Genomic DNA, 13616 nt, shown 5'->3' on the forward strand with positions numbered 1-13616 from the left:
CATAGTAGGTGTTCTTCTCTCCATTGTTCCTTTTACTTCATACTACGTCTGTGAGATCGCGTGTGGTTGCATGGAGTTGTACTTCTTCATAATAGTTATGCCTAACGGTGTGTAGTATCTTCTCAGATCATTTGGAATTCGGCATAAAGACTCATCTGTTCTCCCCACCCTGTTTATTTATTTATTGAATCACTTATTTTTGTCAGTATGGACTCATGGATGTTGGCTTTGCACTTTGTTAAAATCCAGGACTACTGTATGTGGCTTTTAGACTGCTCTAGCCCTAGTCATGAGAAGGTGTTTCAGTTGTGACCTGTTGACAGACACCCCTAATTGTGGTGGCAGTGGTGTTGGGTGCTGGCTTCTTACTACAAGGTGTTTCAGGCCTATCTGGTATATATATATTTTTGGTCCCAATCCTAGAATCAGCTATTTCTTTCTTTCATTAGAAAATAGTTTTAGAAACAAAGATCTGGACTCGAGGGGTGCTCATGAATACCGAGGTGCTGATGCTTCCAGGTCCACTCAGCTGACAGAGCCAGGAAGTACCCGCGTAGACGCACCCATGTGTACACACACATCTAAAAATATGTCTTGTGTACCCATCTATCTCCATTAATCTAAGCACGAGTTTTTACCCACGTCTCCAACTCCAATCCATTTATTCCATGGATTGTTCCAGCTTCCTTCCTTGCTCCCTCTTCAACATGGAGAGACCTGGGTCTCATCAGGCGCCATCTGTTGACTTCGTTCTTCAACGGCAGCACGTGGGTCTAGTAATCCCACAGTTACTATCCCATCGAGAAACAGCCTGTGAACCAGCATACAGTGCAGCAGTTCTTTTTGCCTTTTTCTTAGAGACTCTGCTTACTTCCTGTAAGATTGAATCAGGACCCACTTTAATGATGTTCCTTTAACTGAATTACCTCTTCATGGAGCCTGTCTCCAACAGTCACATGCTGATGTTCTCAGGGTCAGGGCTTCATGATGTGAATCTGGGGGGATGCAGTTCAACCTGGAGCATTGTAACACAGAACAAGGGTTAATTCTGATGTGCGCTCCCTGCAGCCAGGTGGGGGAGACCAGTGTCCCCCAGTATTCTCCAGTATTTATTACATATCAGAATTTCATTGCTTTTCAAGGTTGAATGTTCCATCGTATGGATGTGCACATTTCTTTAATTCATTTATCCGTTGACAAGCACTGGGGTTGCTTCTGGCTCTTGTGAATAATGTCACTATGTACATGGATGTACAAATATTTCCCCAAGACTTTGCTTTCCACTCTTTTGAATAGCTGCCCAGAAGTTGATGGTTAAATCATATTATGATACTATTTTTTCGTTTTTTGAGGAACTCACCACACAGTGGCTCACCTATTTTTCATTCCAACGGACAGCACTGCCCGTTCTCCCAGGTCCTCACAAACACTTTGTGATTTACGGTTTCCTTTCAAGTAGCCATTCGAGTGGGTATGGAACGTAATAAATATTTAATATAAATAATTCAAAAGTAGCCAGCACACAAAAACAAAATTCATTTTTTTCTGTACGAATAACAATACCTTTTAGATTCTTTTCTGTGTCTGTGTATGCCCCCCCCACCCCAAATGTATCATTAGATAATTCGAATCAAAGTGTGATCATATTGCTTACTTTTACCATTTAACTTTACCTTTTATATTTCCTGTGTCATCAAATATTACTTCAATAGGAGAGTTTTAATGGCTTTTTAATGATTTAATCATTTTCTGATGATTTCATGTTAGGTTTCTTTGAGTTCCTTCTCCCATGTATCATTCTCTGTTGAGAATTCATGGACATAAATCTCTGCATCCTTGACAGTGTCCTTTGGTCAGATTCCTAGGAAGAGATGATTAAGCGAAGGGCTCTTTTTAAAATGTTCTGAAGATGTATTGCAAAATGCGAGATTGTCTCCCGTAAGTTTCCTTCCAATGTGCCCCTCCCCTGCTGCCAGTGTCTGCCAGTATTTTCCAGTATTGAATATTACCTTTCCAACTCGTTTTAGAAAAATCTTTCAGGTAATTTAAAATGATTTTTACCTTAATTTGGTGTACATTGCTTTGATTATTATTAAAAACGTGCAGTTTTCACATAGATTCACTTATGAATCATTCGTTCATGAATTCAGTGTGCCTGATAAAATAATTCCCATGGATCTTGGAAATGGCACGTTGGGTTTGTAGAATTAGAAGTTATTTTCACATTAGAGGATGAGATGCTGTTAGTGATAACCTGTAATGTTTAAGGAAATGGAAGAGGCTTCATGACAATGTTAAGCGATGGTGTTACATTATTAATGATAATTCCCTTCGTGAGACTGGTGAATATGAGTCCGGAGACGGCTGTTTTAAATGTAAATATTTGGGGGGAAAAAGAAAGGGAACACAGGTTATGTGGAGAACAATTCATCTTCACCTAAAATTTCAATTTTATTACTTGGTTGAAAAGAAAGAACTAGTAGTTCTCCAACAGCAGAGCGTCCTGCACAGACTGAAGGGTTTAGTGATGGAACTAGGAAGGGGCAGCACGTGGAGGGAGGCTGGACCAGGGAGGGAATGTGCAGCCAGGACAGTAGAGCTGGGGGCCCCTGGAGGCCTTGTTGTCACCAGATGTAAGTTGTCACCAGATGCTCTGTACCAGGCGCGTGGTTTGGGGGTTCTGTTTCTCATGGAAGAGAGAGACAAGTTGTGTTCATAAAGAGGAGTGTGCAGGCCTGCTGTCCCAAGACCAGCTGTTCTGTGAGCAACCTATGGGAATAATGTGATTGTTTTCCTGAGAGCCAGATTAGGCTGGAGTAGATGCAGTTTGATGCTATTAGGACGAAGACCATGATTTCTTTTTTTTTTTTTTTTTTTTTTTTTTTAATGCATGCTTCAGTACAGAGATATCACAAAGAGTTTCAGGATTTCCTCGATCAGTGAGCAGTTTGGTTGGGATTAAGATCTCTGGGTTAGATTTGTGGAGAGATTGATACAGTTTCTCTTCTCGGATGGGGTAGAGAGCCAGGATCCTGGTATTTCAGAGCACATAATCCTGGGCTGCATATAATAGTCATTGTCTCAATTTCACACTTTGCACATTGATCGCTCAGAAGGGGAAGAACAAATGAAGACTTACATTGTCAATATTTTAAAAATGGAATACTTTGTAGTACAACAGTAATATTTGCTTTTAAAACCTCAAAGCAAAGCAGAGGAATCAAATGCACCCCCCAGTCCATCATTCACCTCTGAGAAAACTATTTTAAAATTGTCATGTATCGTTAAAGGTGCACGTATTATTTTATATTAGAGAGATTTATCATGTCATCATGCTCTTTGTGAGCTCCTTTTTTACTTAATACTTGTGTTTTGGATGTGTTTCCATCTCTATACATTCAGATCCATTCCATCCAATGACTACAATGTTCCCTTGTTTGAAATAGTGTATAATTGCTCACCAGTCTTCTAAGAAAGGATATTAAATTGGTTTTAATTTTGATTTTATTTTATAATGTATAAATAACGCAATAATAAAATCCCAGTCATGAGTGGTATACATTCCTGAACAGGACGGTGAGGGCTCAGAGCCAGTACTGAACGACATCCTGCTCCGTCCAGCTACCTGTCTGACCTGGAGGAGGAGTGGTCTTTCTCTCTGCACTGTGGATGTTTTAGTCACCTTCCATCCAGACATTAATATTTCACCTTGACAGAGCACTTTAGTGTTTTCAGATACGTCTGTGTTTATTGCTTCCTTTGCTTCTTAAAACCTCTGATCAATGTCTGGTTTGGTTTTATTACCTGTGTTTGACAAGAGGGCGGGCGGCACAGAGTGGTTCTGGCTTCTCTATTCCTTTAGCTGAGCTGGGTCTCCTCTTTCCTGGCCCCCGGGTTAATCTCTAGAGATGGTGGAGCATCCGTAGAAACTATGGGACCAGTGACAGGAAGTGTCCTTCTCGTTCAGTGGGGGAATTGGCTGTGTCTTCTCTCTTCTCTCATTTGCTTCTGATTCAGGAAATCTTCGACTTTAGTGATTTTCCACAGGCGGAGTATCCTTTATCCCAGAATGCTCAGGACCAGAAGCATTTCAGATTTCCAATTCTTTAGAATTTTGGAATATTTGTGTATATAATAACGAGATACCTTGGGAATGAGACACACGTCTAAACACAAAATTTATTTCATATACGCTTAATGTACATGGCCTGAGGTAATTTCATATAACATATTTTTAGCATGCCTGTGTTTGACCGCCACCCATTACATGAGGTCAGGTGTGGAATTTTCCACTCATGCCAACATGTTGGCTCTCAGAAAGCTTTGGATTTTGGAGATTTTGGATTGTGGATGTTTGGATTGGAGCTGTGCAATCTGTAGTAGGTTTCCCATGAGGATCTTACAGTACCTTCTTTAATGCATGCAGATTTTTAATGGTGGCACTTCCCTTTGTGCCAATCATAAAAAAAAAAATATTTGGTAAAACCTAGCTTTATCAATCTGCTATTTTAGAATTGCCACCCGGCTTTAATGTTGTAATAGTTTTGCATGACTATAGCAGAATACTTGAGGCCAATTACTTTACAAAGAGAAAAGGTCTAGTTCACAGTTTGGAAAGTTCCAGATCAAAAATGGACAGTCCCATTGAAGGGAGGGAAGACAAGAGGAAGGGGTGAAGACATTTGAAGGTAACATGAAGCAAACATGGCAGATAGACTTCGTGTACTCTTTGCAGGAGTTCTTAAAGAATTGTGATTATTATCATCTTGTCAGGGCAGCCCATGATATGTAAGATAAGATATTTCATGTTTTATGGATCAAATACAATATTTTTATGATAGATTATACGTTCCATTGAAATTGGGAACTTGTGAGTGATACATCAACTATAAGAAGACTCTTTGGTTTCCTGACACTGTGTTGTATGGGTATTTAGAATTAATCATCTTTAGTGTCATCCCACAGGATGAATTATAGAACCACAGAGTACAAATAATTCATAATTCCTAATGTCTTCCTGTAGGTCACACTTAATTGACTACAGAATTTTCACCATAGAAAGTTGGAGAAATATCCCCCCAAACCTGTGTGTAGGCTGTGGTCCTGGATGTCTTTTTTGTATCTAGTTAGTTGGCACCTTGTATGTAATAAGTTTAAAGGTTTTTTCAAATTAGAAGGTTTAATTAACACAAGTGTTTGTTGTTTTTTTTGTTTTGTTTTGTTTTGTTTTTTTGGTACCAAGGATTGAACTCAGGGGTGCTCAACCACTGAGCCACATCCCCAGCCCTATTTGGTATTTTAGTTAGAGACAGGGTCTCATTGAGTTGCTTAATGCCTCACTTTTGCTGAGGCTGGCTTTGAACTTGAGATCCTCCTGCTTCAGCCTCCCAAGCTGCTGGGATTACAGGCATGTGCCACCACACCCAGCTGTTAAGTTGTTTTTAATATCCACAATTTCATGGAACTTAGAACCCTGATTCTCACAGTTATTATGTGACTTTTGGAAAATTAAGTTTTCTAAGCCCCACATATTTTTTTTAATTGATGAAAGAGCTTTGTCAGTAAAATGTGCATTATAATGTTCATGGAATATGGATCACATTTCACTTTTATATCTATTTGGTTATCTATTGACATTGTGTATTTTACAGAAACAAGGAGAGAGAAAAACAAGTAGCAAACATGAACTTTGTGGCTAGTGTCCCAGCACCAGGCAGTAGCTTAGCATTACTTTTATTATGATCCCCATGATTGTTAAACTCAAAAACCATAAAGAAGATTTTAGGACTAAGAATCTGAATAGATGAAAGTTGTGTTGGTTCGAATGATGTGCTTTGCCAGTGGGTGAAATTTTGAAAAGGAAAGAGAAAAAAGAAAATATTTATCTTGCATTTTTACGGTTTTTAAAGTCATTTATTGCAGTGTCTGTGCTGTACCAGGTACTGCTTAGGTGCTGAGGATACAGTTTTATAGAAAGTAGACATAGATGGTTATTATTAGGGAATTAATAGTTCAACAGAGGTTTCCGTTAATTAGCATAAGAGATGTGACTATGGGGAGAAGGCGGGCTCTGTGTACATCCCATGAAGGGCCTCGGGTGTGTTGATGTGCATCCGGGAATGATCTTGGGGAGGAAGCATCACTAAATGGAGACCTTCAGAATCAGGAGGTGGTGGGCAGGTGGAGAGCAGAGGTGTTCAGGGAACAGAGAAGAGCACATACGGGGGCTTAGAGACAGGGTAAGGCATAGAGGTTAGGGGATTGAGGGCCAACATTGAAATGATGAGCAGGCTAGGTCTCATGGCTCCCAGATTTGTTCTCAGTCCAGAGGGCAGGGCAGTGACATGATCAATCTTCTATTTTAGAATTGCCACCTGGCTTTAGTGTTGTAATAGTCAGCTTTGCATAACTATAGCAAACTACTTGAGGCCACTTATTTACAAAGAAAAAAGGTGTAGCTCACAGTTTGGGAGGTTCCAGACCAAAAATGGGCAGTCCCATGGGTTTGACCTCTGGTGGAGTCAGCACATAATGATAGGAGTTTTGTTTAGGAACAAAATGCCAACATCTCGAACCAAAGAAGCCGACAAGCAGGGTCTCATCATCCCTTTCAAGGGCATGTTCCTAAGTGGCTCCCATTCCCAAAGGTCCCACCCCTCCCAAGAGCACTAGGTAGGGTCAAGCCCTTGACATAAGGACCTGTGGGGAGCACAGGAAGAGCAGCCAGGAGACCCCTGAGGGAGTGCTGTGGCCAGTGGCAGCCTGGCCTGCAAGGTGACAGTGGAGGACAGAGGTGGACACGTCTGAGTAGTGTTCATGGAGCAGAGCTGGCAGGACTGGGGCATGGGCTGAATTTGGGGGACAGTGGCCTGGGCCACCCTGGAGTCCACGTGGCAGTGAGGTGGGTCGTGTTGCCATCCCCCGACAGGGACAGCAGTCGGGCAGAGGCTGGAGTGGTGGGGGGGTGAGCCTTGGGGGACAGGGGGCGGGCGGTGCCAGGGAACCTGATTGGAGGAGGCTCCCCAGGGAGCGTGGGATCTGGAGCTGACGTGAGATCCGGGTGAGTCTTGGATTCCCGTCTGGGTACCCGAAGATGAGGGATGGGTGATGGTGGTCAGGAAGACTGCCCCGCGAGGTCTCACACACCCCAGTGTCAGTTCAGGAGGAGCCCGGAGGCAGGAGGGAGGCCGGGACCCCTCGGGAGTGGGAGGAAGAGGGACCCTCGGAGAAGAGGCCGAGGGCCGGGGAGCGGGGGCCGGCTGGAGGTCCACTCCCAGCTGCTCTGACGGGCGCTGCCTCCCTGCTGGGTGCCCAGGGCTCTGCGGGCTCCTCCCCACCCTCACGGGGGACTTCTGCCTTTTCTTCTGAGGATGTGGGTCCTTTCTCGCTTCCCGAGCTTCTTGGCCTACTAAAAACTTCTGGCCAAGCTGACTCACTGCTGAGCAGGTCATCCTCGTCTTCAAAACAGGGTCTTTCCCTCTGAGGCAAAACGGTCGATTCCGGTGATGACCCCTGACAGGCTGGACACCAGAGGTGCCCGATGATGTCCCCCTCCTTCCGCATCGGGTGAAGTCAGCCCTGTGTGTGTTCACTGGGGCCTTCTAGTTCTGTCCCTCCCAGGTAAAGTGGTCCAGTCCAGTGGGCAGCAGTAACCCCGGGGGACTCTTGTTCCTTACTGTCCCATGTCAACCCGGTTAACATAACATCTCGTCGTTAGTGGCTCTGGGAGGAAAGGAAGTTGGGGGTTCGGATCAGGAAACCATGGGCCATTCCCGAAGGGCCAGTGCTCAGGATCTCCGGGCTTTCTGGGTCCAGGAGTCGGACCTACCTGAAGTTACATGAAAGGACGTGGCCACCCGGCGTCTTCAGGCACCCACTGGTGACCCTGTGTGGCCACAGCAGCAAGCGTAGGGGGTTAAACCCAGGCTGGCCATCGAGTCTGCCACATCCTGTAGATGTCCTTTAAAATTCCTGAGAGCTGAAGTTTAGAAACTGGTGCCGTAAAAGTGAAAATGAAATGTAACTGAGCATGGGGTGGAGAAGAAAATAATGTCCTGGCTCTCCCACGGAAAGCCCTGGAGGAAGCATCCTTCGCCTTGCCACACCGGTGATGGATGGCACCCCGGAGCCGCTGCTGGGAAGCCAACTCTCTGAAATAGCATAGTAGGGACTTTGCAAGTGGGTCTCATCTGGTTAAGTTACTGCTTCTGTGGAGGCTCGGCTGCATCTTTATATTCTACCAAGAGAAGATGGTAAATCAGAGTAATGGCTTCATCCCAGGGCACTTTTATATGGTGGAGGAAAAAGGTCCTGTTAAGAAACTCAAATTAACTTCTGCTGTTTATACTACTCGCAAAGCCTCTTTGAGAGCTGCTAGTCATACCGCCCGGTGGTTTATTTATCATGGAACAATTCCATTAGAGCCTGACACTTGTTCTCGTGGCACCGAGACTTAGGGTCCCTCGGGACAAACATTTAACCCTTGGAAAGGCAAAGCTGTCACTTAGCTGTCATTTCTCCCTCAAAACCCACTGGCGTATATTTACGAGAGATCTGAAAGGCATCATTTCCCCAGAGTTGGAGATGGAGTTGGGACCCAGTAAATGATGAGCAAAAGCCTGGTCGGTCGGGGTCTCCGGTACTGGGTTCCGGCAGCGGGAGCCGTGTGCTGGTTCCGGGGTCAAAGGCACTTCCTGGGATTCCCCAGGAATCCAGTCGTCAGAATTCCACCCTTAGGAATGGATAAAATGGATTAAACTTACAGCCCCGGAAACCTGTTTGGCAAAATCCAGGGACTGAGTTGAAGTGGGCACCCCAGTTCTGCAGGTTCTTAGGAGAATTCTTCAAGCTGAGTCTTGAGAGTTCCTCCTCTGGAGCCAGACCGCCTGACTCTCCGTCCAGGAAACGTGGCTGGCTGGCCCAGGGAGGTGGCGTGTGAGTGAACCTCAGAGCCTCTGGTTCCTCCCTGGAAACTGAGGGTAGTGTCTCTTGGGGGTTTTCAGGATTATTCAACAAAATAATTCATGTGAAGTCCATGCAGAGTAGGGGTTGTCATTAGTGAGATTTAATAGGGGCCAGATGGGTCTTGGGAAGGTGGCATAGGTCATCCCAAAATCATCAAGATTGGACTCCGATGGAGATGACCTTTGTGGCCAAGACAAGCACATAAGAGGTGGGACTGACCTTTTCAAGGAATCCATGGTTAGAAATAAAATGTGGGGTGGGGTGCACACTTCCAACGTCAGCGGGGAGCCGGGGGGTGGGGAGTGCTGTCGGGGCAGATGAGTGACAGGCATGGAACCGAAGCTGCTTGACTCGGAGACAAGAACCCCAAGGAACCGAACAGGGGCCGAGTGATGGTGTTTGGGATCTGGGGATTTGTAATAGGTGCTGTTGACTGGTTCTCGCTGCTCGGCCAATTTGTGTGTGTGGCGGTGGAGGGGACTGGGATTAAGCCCGGGGTGCTCTACCACTGAGCCACGTCCCCAGCCCTTTTTACTTTTTTATTCTGGGAAAGGGTCTCATGAAGTTGCTCAGGGCCTCGCTGAGTTGCTGAGGCTGACTCTGAACTTGCGATCCTCCTGCCATGGCCCCCTGAGCAGGTAGGATGACAGGTGTTAGTCACTGTGTCCAGCTCTCTGCCACCACCACCCTCACTGTCTCCATCTCATGACAGTCACCTCCACCCCCACCACACCTCGGGGCCTGGAAGTCCTGCAGCTGCAGGGTTCTTGCCTCCTTCTCAAGGCCTGACTGCAGCCTCATCTGCTCCCTGACCCCGGCCAACCTTTCCGCCTTCCGCCAGCTCTGCAGAGGGAGGAGGCAACGCGCAAGGACCCTTCAACAGCCTAGCTTTTCTCGAATTTAAGCAAGGATTACGATCTTTTATCATTTGCTTTATAAATAACAAAGAGATGCTAATTAGTTTGATTCATTAAATTCAAAACAATTGGTTATAATTTTGGAGTGTTTGATTTAATTTCTTTAATTACACACAGCGGCTGATGTGCCGCTCCAGAAAGCAGGAGAGTCTCTGGGATCCTTCTCCTCTCCCCAGCTTGCCAGGCCCCTCCTGTTTGCCCGGGAGGCACCCGTCGGTGCCCAGGGGGAAAGCGGGTGTGTCCTTCCGGGACTCTGAGTGTCTGCTGAGGTCCAGCCCCTGGGCACACTCGGGGGAAGCAGAGAGTGTTCCTCTGTGTTTTTCTCTCTGTGTCTGCCCTTGGCGGATTCCCTCCAAACCAAACCTGCAAACCAAAGACATGAGGATTAAAATGTGGGATTCAGCTTGTTAAAGAAATCGGGTGGTCTCTGGAGGGCCAGGGTCACTCCCTCCACTCCTCTCAAAGGCCACCTTTCATAGTAACCTGCACGTCTTGAACATTTAGGTCCTTCTTCTTCCTTCCCCTCCTTCCTGATCCTGCATCCTGTGGTCCCTTGTCCATTACCTTCTCAGGGGTGGGGTAGGTTGGTCCCAGTCCTGATGGTTACCCCAGCATCTGATAGTGGCATTCAGGAAATGCTTTTGGAGGAAATGGAACTATATTTCTGATATTTGAAAACAACATGGATAACATGGTATCCTCCTCCGAAAGGTAGGTGAGAGTTGAGTTGGATGAGATATTCTCGTCTCCTTGAACTCGGTTGTCTCTTAGCCCCTGCCACGGTTTGAATAGGGCTGAGTGGGTGCCTAACGTGTTCTAGGACTGGAGGCTTGGTTGCCAGTGTGGTGGTGTGGGGTGTGCAAGGTGATTGGGGCAGGGTGTGCTACCTTCAAAAGGGTAGTTCCCTGAGAGCTAGTTGTTACAAAAAGAGCCAGCCTGGACCCCTGAATCCCTCTGGCTTCCTATCTTGCCATGTGACTTCTTTTTCCCTCTCTCATACCCTCCCACAAGATGCCATCTACCATGTTGTGGCCCCGATCAGAGGCCAGATAAAAATCGCTCAATATTGGACTTTCAGCCTCCAAAACTGTGAGCTAAATGACCTCTTTTCTTTATAAAGGACTTAACCTCTGTTATTTTGTCAGGGCCACAGAAAATGGACCAATCCAAATCCCCAACCCCTGAGACAATAAGTGGGCTTTTTTTTTTTTTTTTAAGAAAGTCAGAATAAAATGCTGATGATTCTAGTTAAGGGGTGCAGTTGGCTTCCGAGATCACTGACTAAAATCTCCTCCCTGGGAGATGTCATTTGTTGGGAGCCACCATTCAGATGTCAGCAGGCTGCCCATGGAAGAGAACCCGAGGGAGGGAGGCAGTTCCTCCTGTCCAGCTGGGTCTGCTGGGTCAACCGGGGCTCAGCTGGAGGGTCAGGCTGTGCTCCAGCACCTTTCCCTCCCTCCCGCAGGGCAGCCCGGGGACAGATTGCAACAGATCTGGTGAAGGGGCAGTTCATGAAGATGGGGGATGCCATCCGCCCTCGCGGGCCAGCTTGAGGATCTGCACACTCTCTGTTCACTCTTCCGTCTTCTAGTCCACATTTCTAGGATACACAGATACGATTTGTGTGTGTGTGTGTGGGGGGGTGCTGCAGAAAGAGAGACGGCGTTTTTTCTTTTGTTGTTCGGGGGCTGTAAAAAATTAGAATAGCTGACACTTTGTTCTCAATTCTCCTCATTGTTCTTTCTGAATGGGAAAGGGTCCCTTTGGTTTGATGTGTCCTCTTTTGCTTTGGTGGGGCTCGTGTTCACTCTTGGTTACTACGGGGCTGGCTGGCACCAGGGTTCAGGAGGCTTGGCCAGCTCTTGGTCAGCTCTGGGCTGATGGGTAGCTCCTCTGCTCTGGGAAGAGATGAGCCAAATCCTCTTTAGACATTGCTCTTCCTTCTACAGGAGGCCTTCTTTCTGACATCATTTTGGCGATCGAACTCTTGATTTTTTTTTTTTAAAAAAAAGTTAACCTGGAGATGATATTCGCCATCCCTGTGTTCTCCCTGGGACATCGGAAGGATAATTAAGAGACAGACTGATAAAATATTTGGAGCTCAGCAGAAAGGAGGAAACGTCAGGCTCGTAGACATCATTATTATTTCGTTTCATGTTGTTACCATGTGATGAAGACTGGATTAATTTTGGAAATGGTAATTTCATGTCTAGATATCACTTTCCATTCAACCACCATAATTGGCTTTGGTGGAAGCCCTACAAGAAACCTCAATTGATAGATTAAAAGTAAATGGGAAATGATCAAAATGTTTTTTTTTTTACCATGTTTTTCATGTGCTATTTTTAAAAAAAAAAAAAAAGATTCCAAAAATAAATACATCTTTTAAAAGGAGTTGATTTAAAAGGTTCATTTTCTGGGACTGTTATGCATCTGCAATAAATAATAAATAATATCATAGCAGTTGGCGGCCTCCACTTTGGTGCAACATAAATAAATACATTTGGTGATGTATGTCTGAGGAATGGCAGTCTTGTCCTTTTTACAGAGCTAAGGAACAACTCCGCAGATAGAGATTTTACCATCTGCTAGTAACAAAGAAAAGCTGGGAACACGCGGTGCTGACAGAGTTGAGCGGGTACAGCGGCCTGCCAGGAATCGGAATTGTCTAAAACTGAAGTCATCCGTTCCTGGGGAAGCTGAGCCCGCTTTTCAGCACGTCAGGGGAAAGGTGCGTGTGCTTCTGAAGCCAATGGCAGGTCTCCACGTGGCTCCCAGGGCAGAGGAGTGAAGAGGGCTGACTTTCACGCCCAGGCGGGGAGAGAAAGGCCCTCCGTAAGCCCGCGAGCCCTGCCCGGGTTTCACCTGTCACGAGTGATCTGCGGACTCGTCCCCGAGCAGCTATGGTCCTTCTGAGTTCAGTCACTTCGTGTTGGTGGACAGATGAAGCCGAAGAAGCTCAGGGAGAGACGGAGAGTGGGAAGGCCCGACTCTCTTTCAGTGGCATTTGCTTCTTGAAGCAAGTGACATTTAAGCTCCCTAGGCCTGAAATGACACGTGGGGGTTGAAGTTCTAGTTAAGGAGAGGGCGTGGGCGGGTGACCTTTGGGAAGGGCTCGGTGCTCAGGGGACACCACGGAGCTGCCTGCAGAGGAAGGGGAGAAGCCAGGCGCTTTCTTTCTGTGTTTCCTCTGGTCTCCTGTGAAGGGCGGGGACGGTTGTTTCTGGGGTCAGCTGGCTTCCACCCGATGGTGTGTGTGCACACAAGCTTTGTAGCAGCCCTGGAGGAAGAGGGCACGTGCAGCTCTATCGGTGGACTCCGTGTAAGTGGCCCTGAGAGCATTGGAAGCCATAGGCTGGTCAGGCTGGCAGAACGGGACTGGAGAATAGGATCTGGCAGTGACCTGCCTCCTGCAGTGGCTTTGGGGGAAGCTCAGTTAAAGAGAACCCCGTCTCCCTCACCTCCCACTTTTCCACGTGACGTGACGCTCCTGACTCCCAGACCCTGGCAGTGTGTTGAGACGGCGGTCTGCTGAGTTGACCTTGGCACTGTCTCCTGGCCTTTGCTTAAACACCTGGGCCGCGTTGCAAATAAGCAGAGTCTATCAGTGCGTTTTCCTTGCTGCTCTTGACCCTCGTCCCCTGTCTTTTTCATGGCACCTTGGTTGGAACCCTCTTTGGACCCTCTTTGCAACCCGATATTTTTGTGCCCTTTCCCTTTGGGGGAGAAAGTGGA

At 46.5% G+C, this 13616-nt stretch overlaps 1 protein-coding gene across 1 annotated transcript in view; it reads left to right on the plus strand.

Moving 5' to 3' along the window:
- Nucleotides 1–10572: 10572 nt before the first annotated feature.
- The window catches only part of Aff3 (ALF transcription elongation factor 3), a 407982-nt gene continuing 404938 nt past the window's right edge, over nucleotides 10573–13616 (plus strand). Inside the window, exon 1 of the mRNA XM_077792041.1 lies at nucleotides 10573–10592. Coding sequence (XP_077648167.1) covers nucleotides 10573–10592 — 20 coding nt within the window. The remainder of the gene's footprint in view (nucleotides 10593–13616) is intronic.

This window comes from Urocitellus parryii, chromosome 12, assembly GCF_045843805.1.
Source record: "Urocitellus parryii isolate mUroPar1 chromosome 12, mUroPar1.hap1, whole genome shotgun sequence".
Lineage (NCBI taxonomy): Eukaryota > Metazoa > Chordata > Mammalia > Rodentia > Sciuridae > Urocitellus > Urocitellus parryii.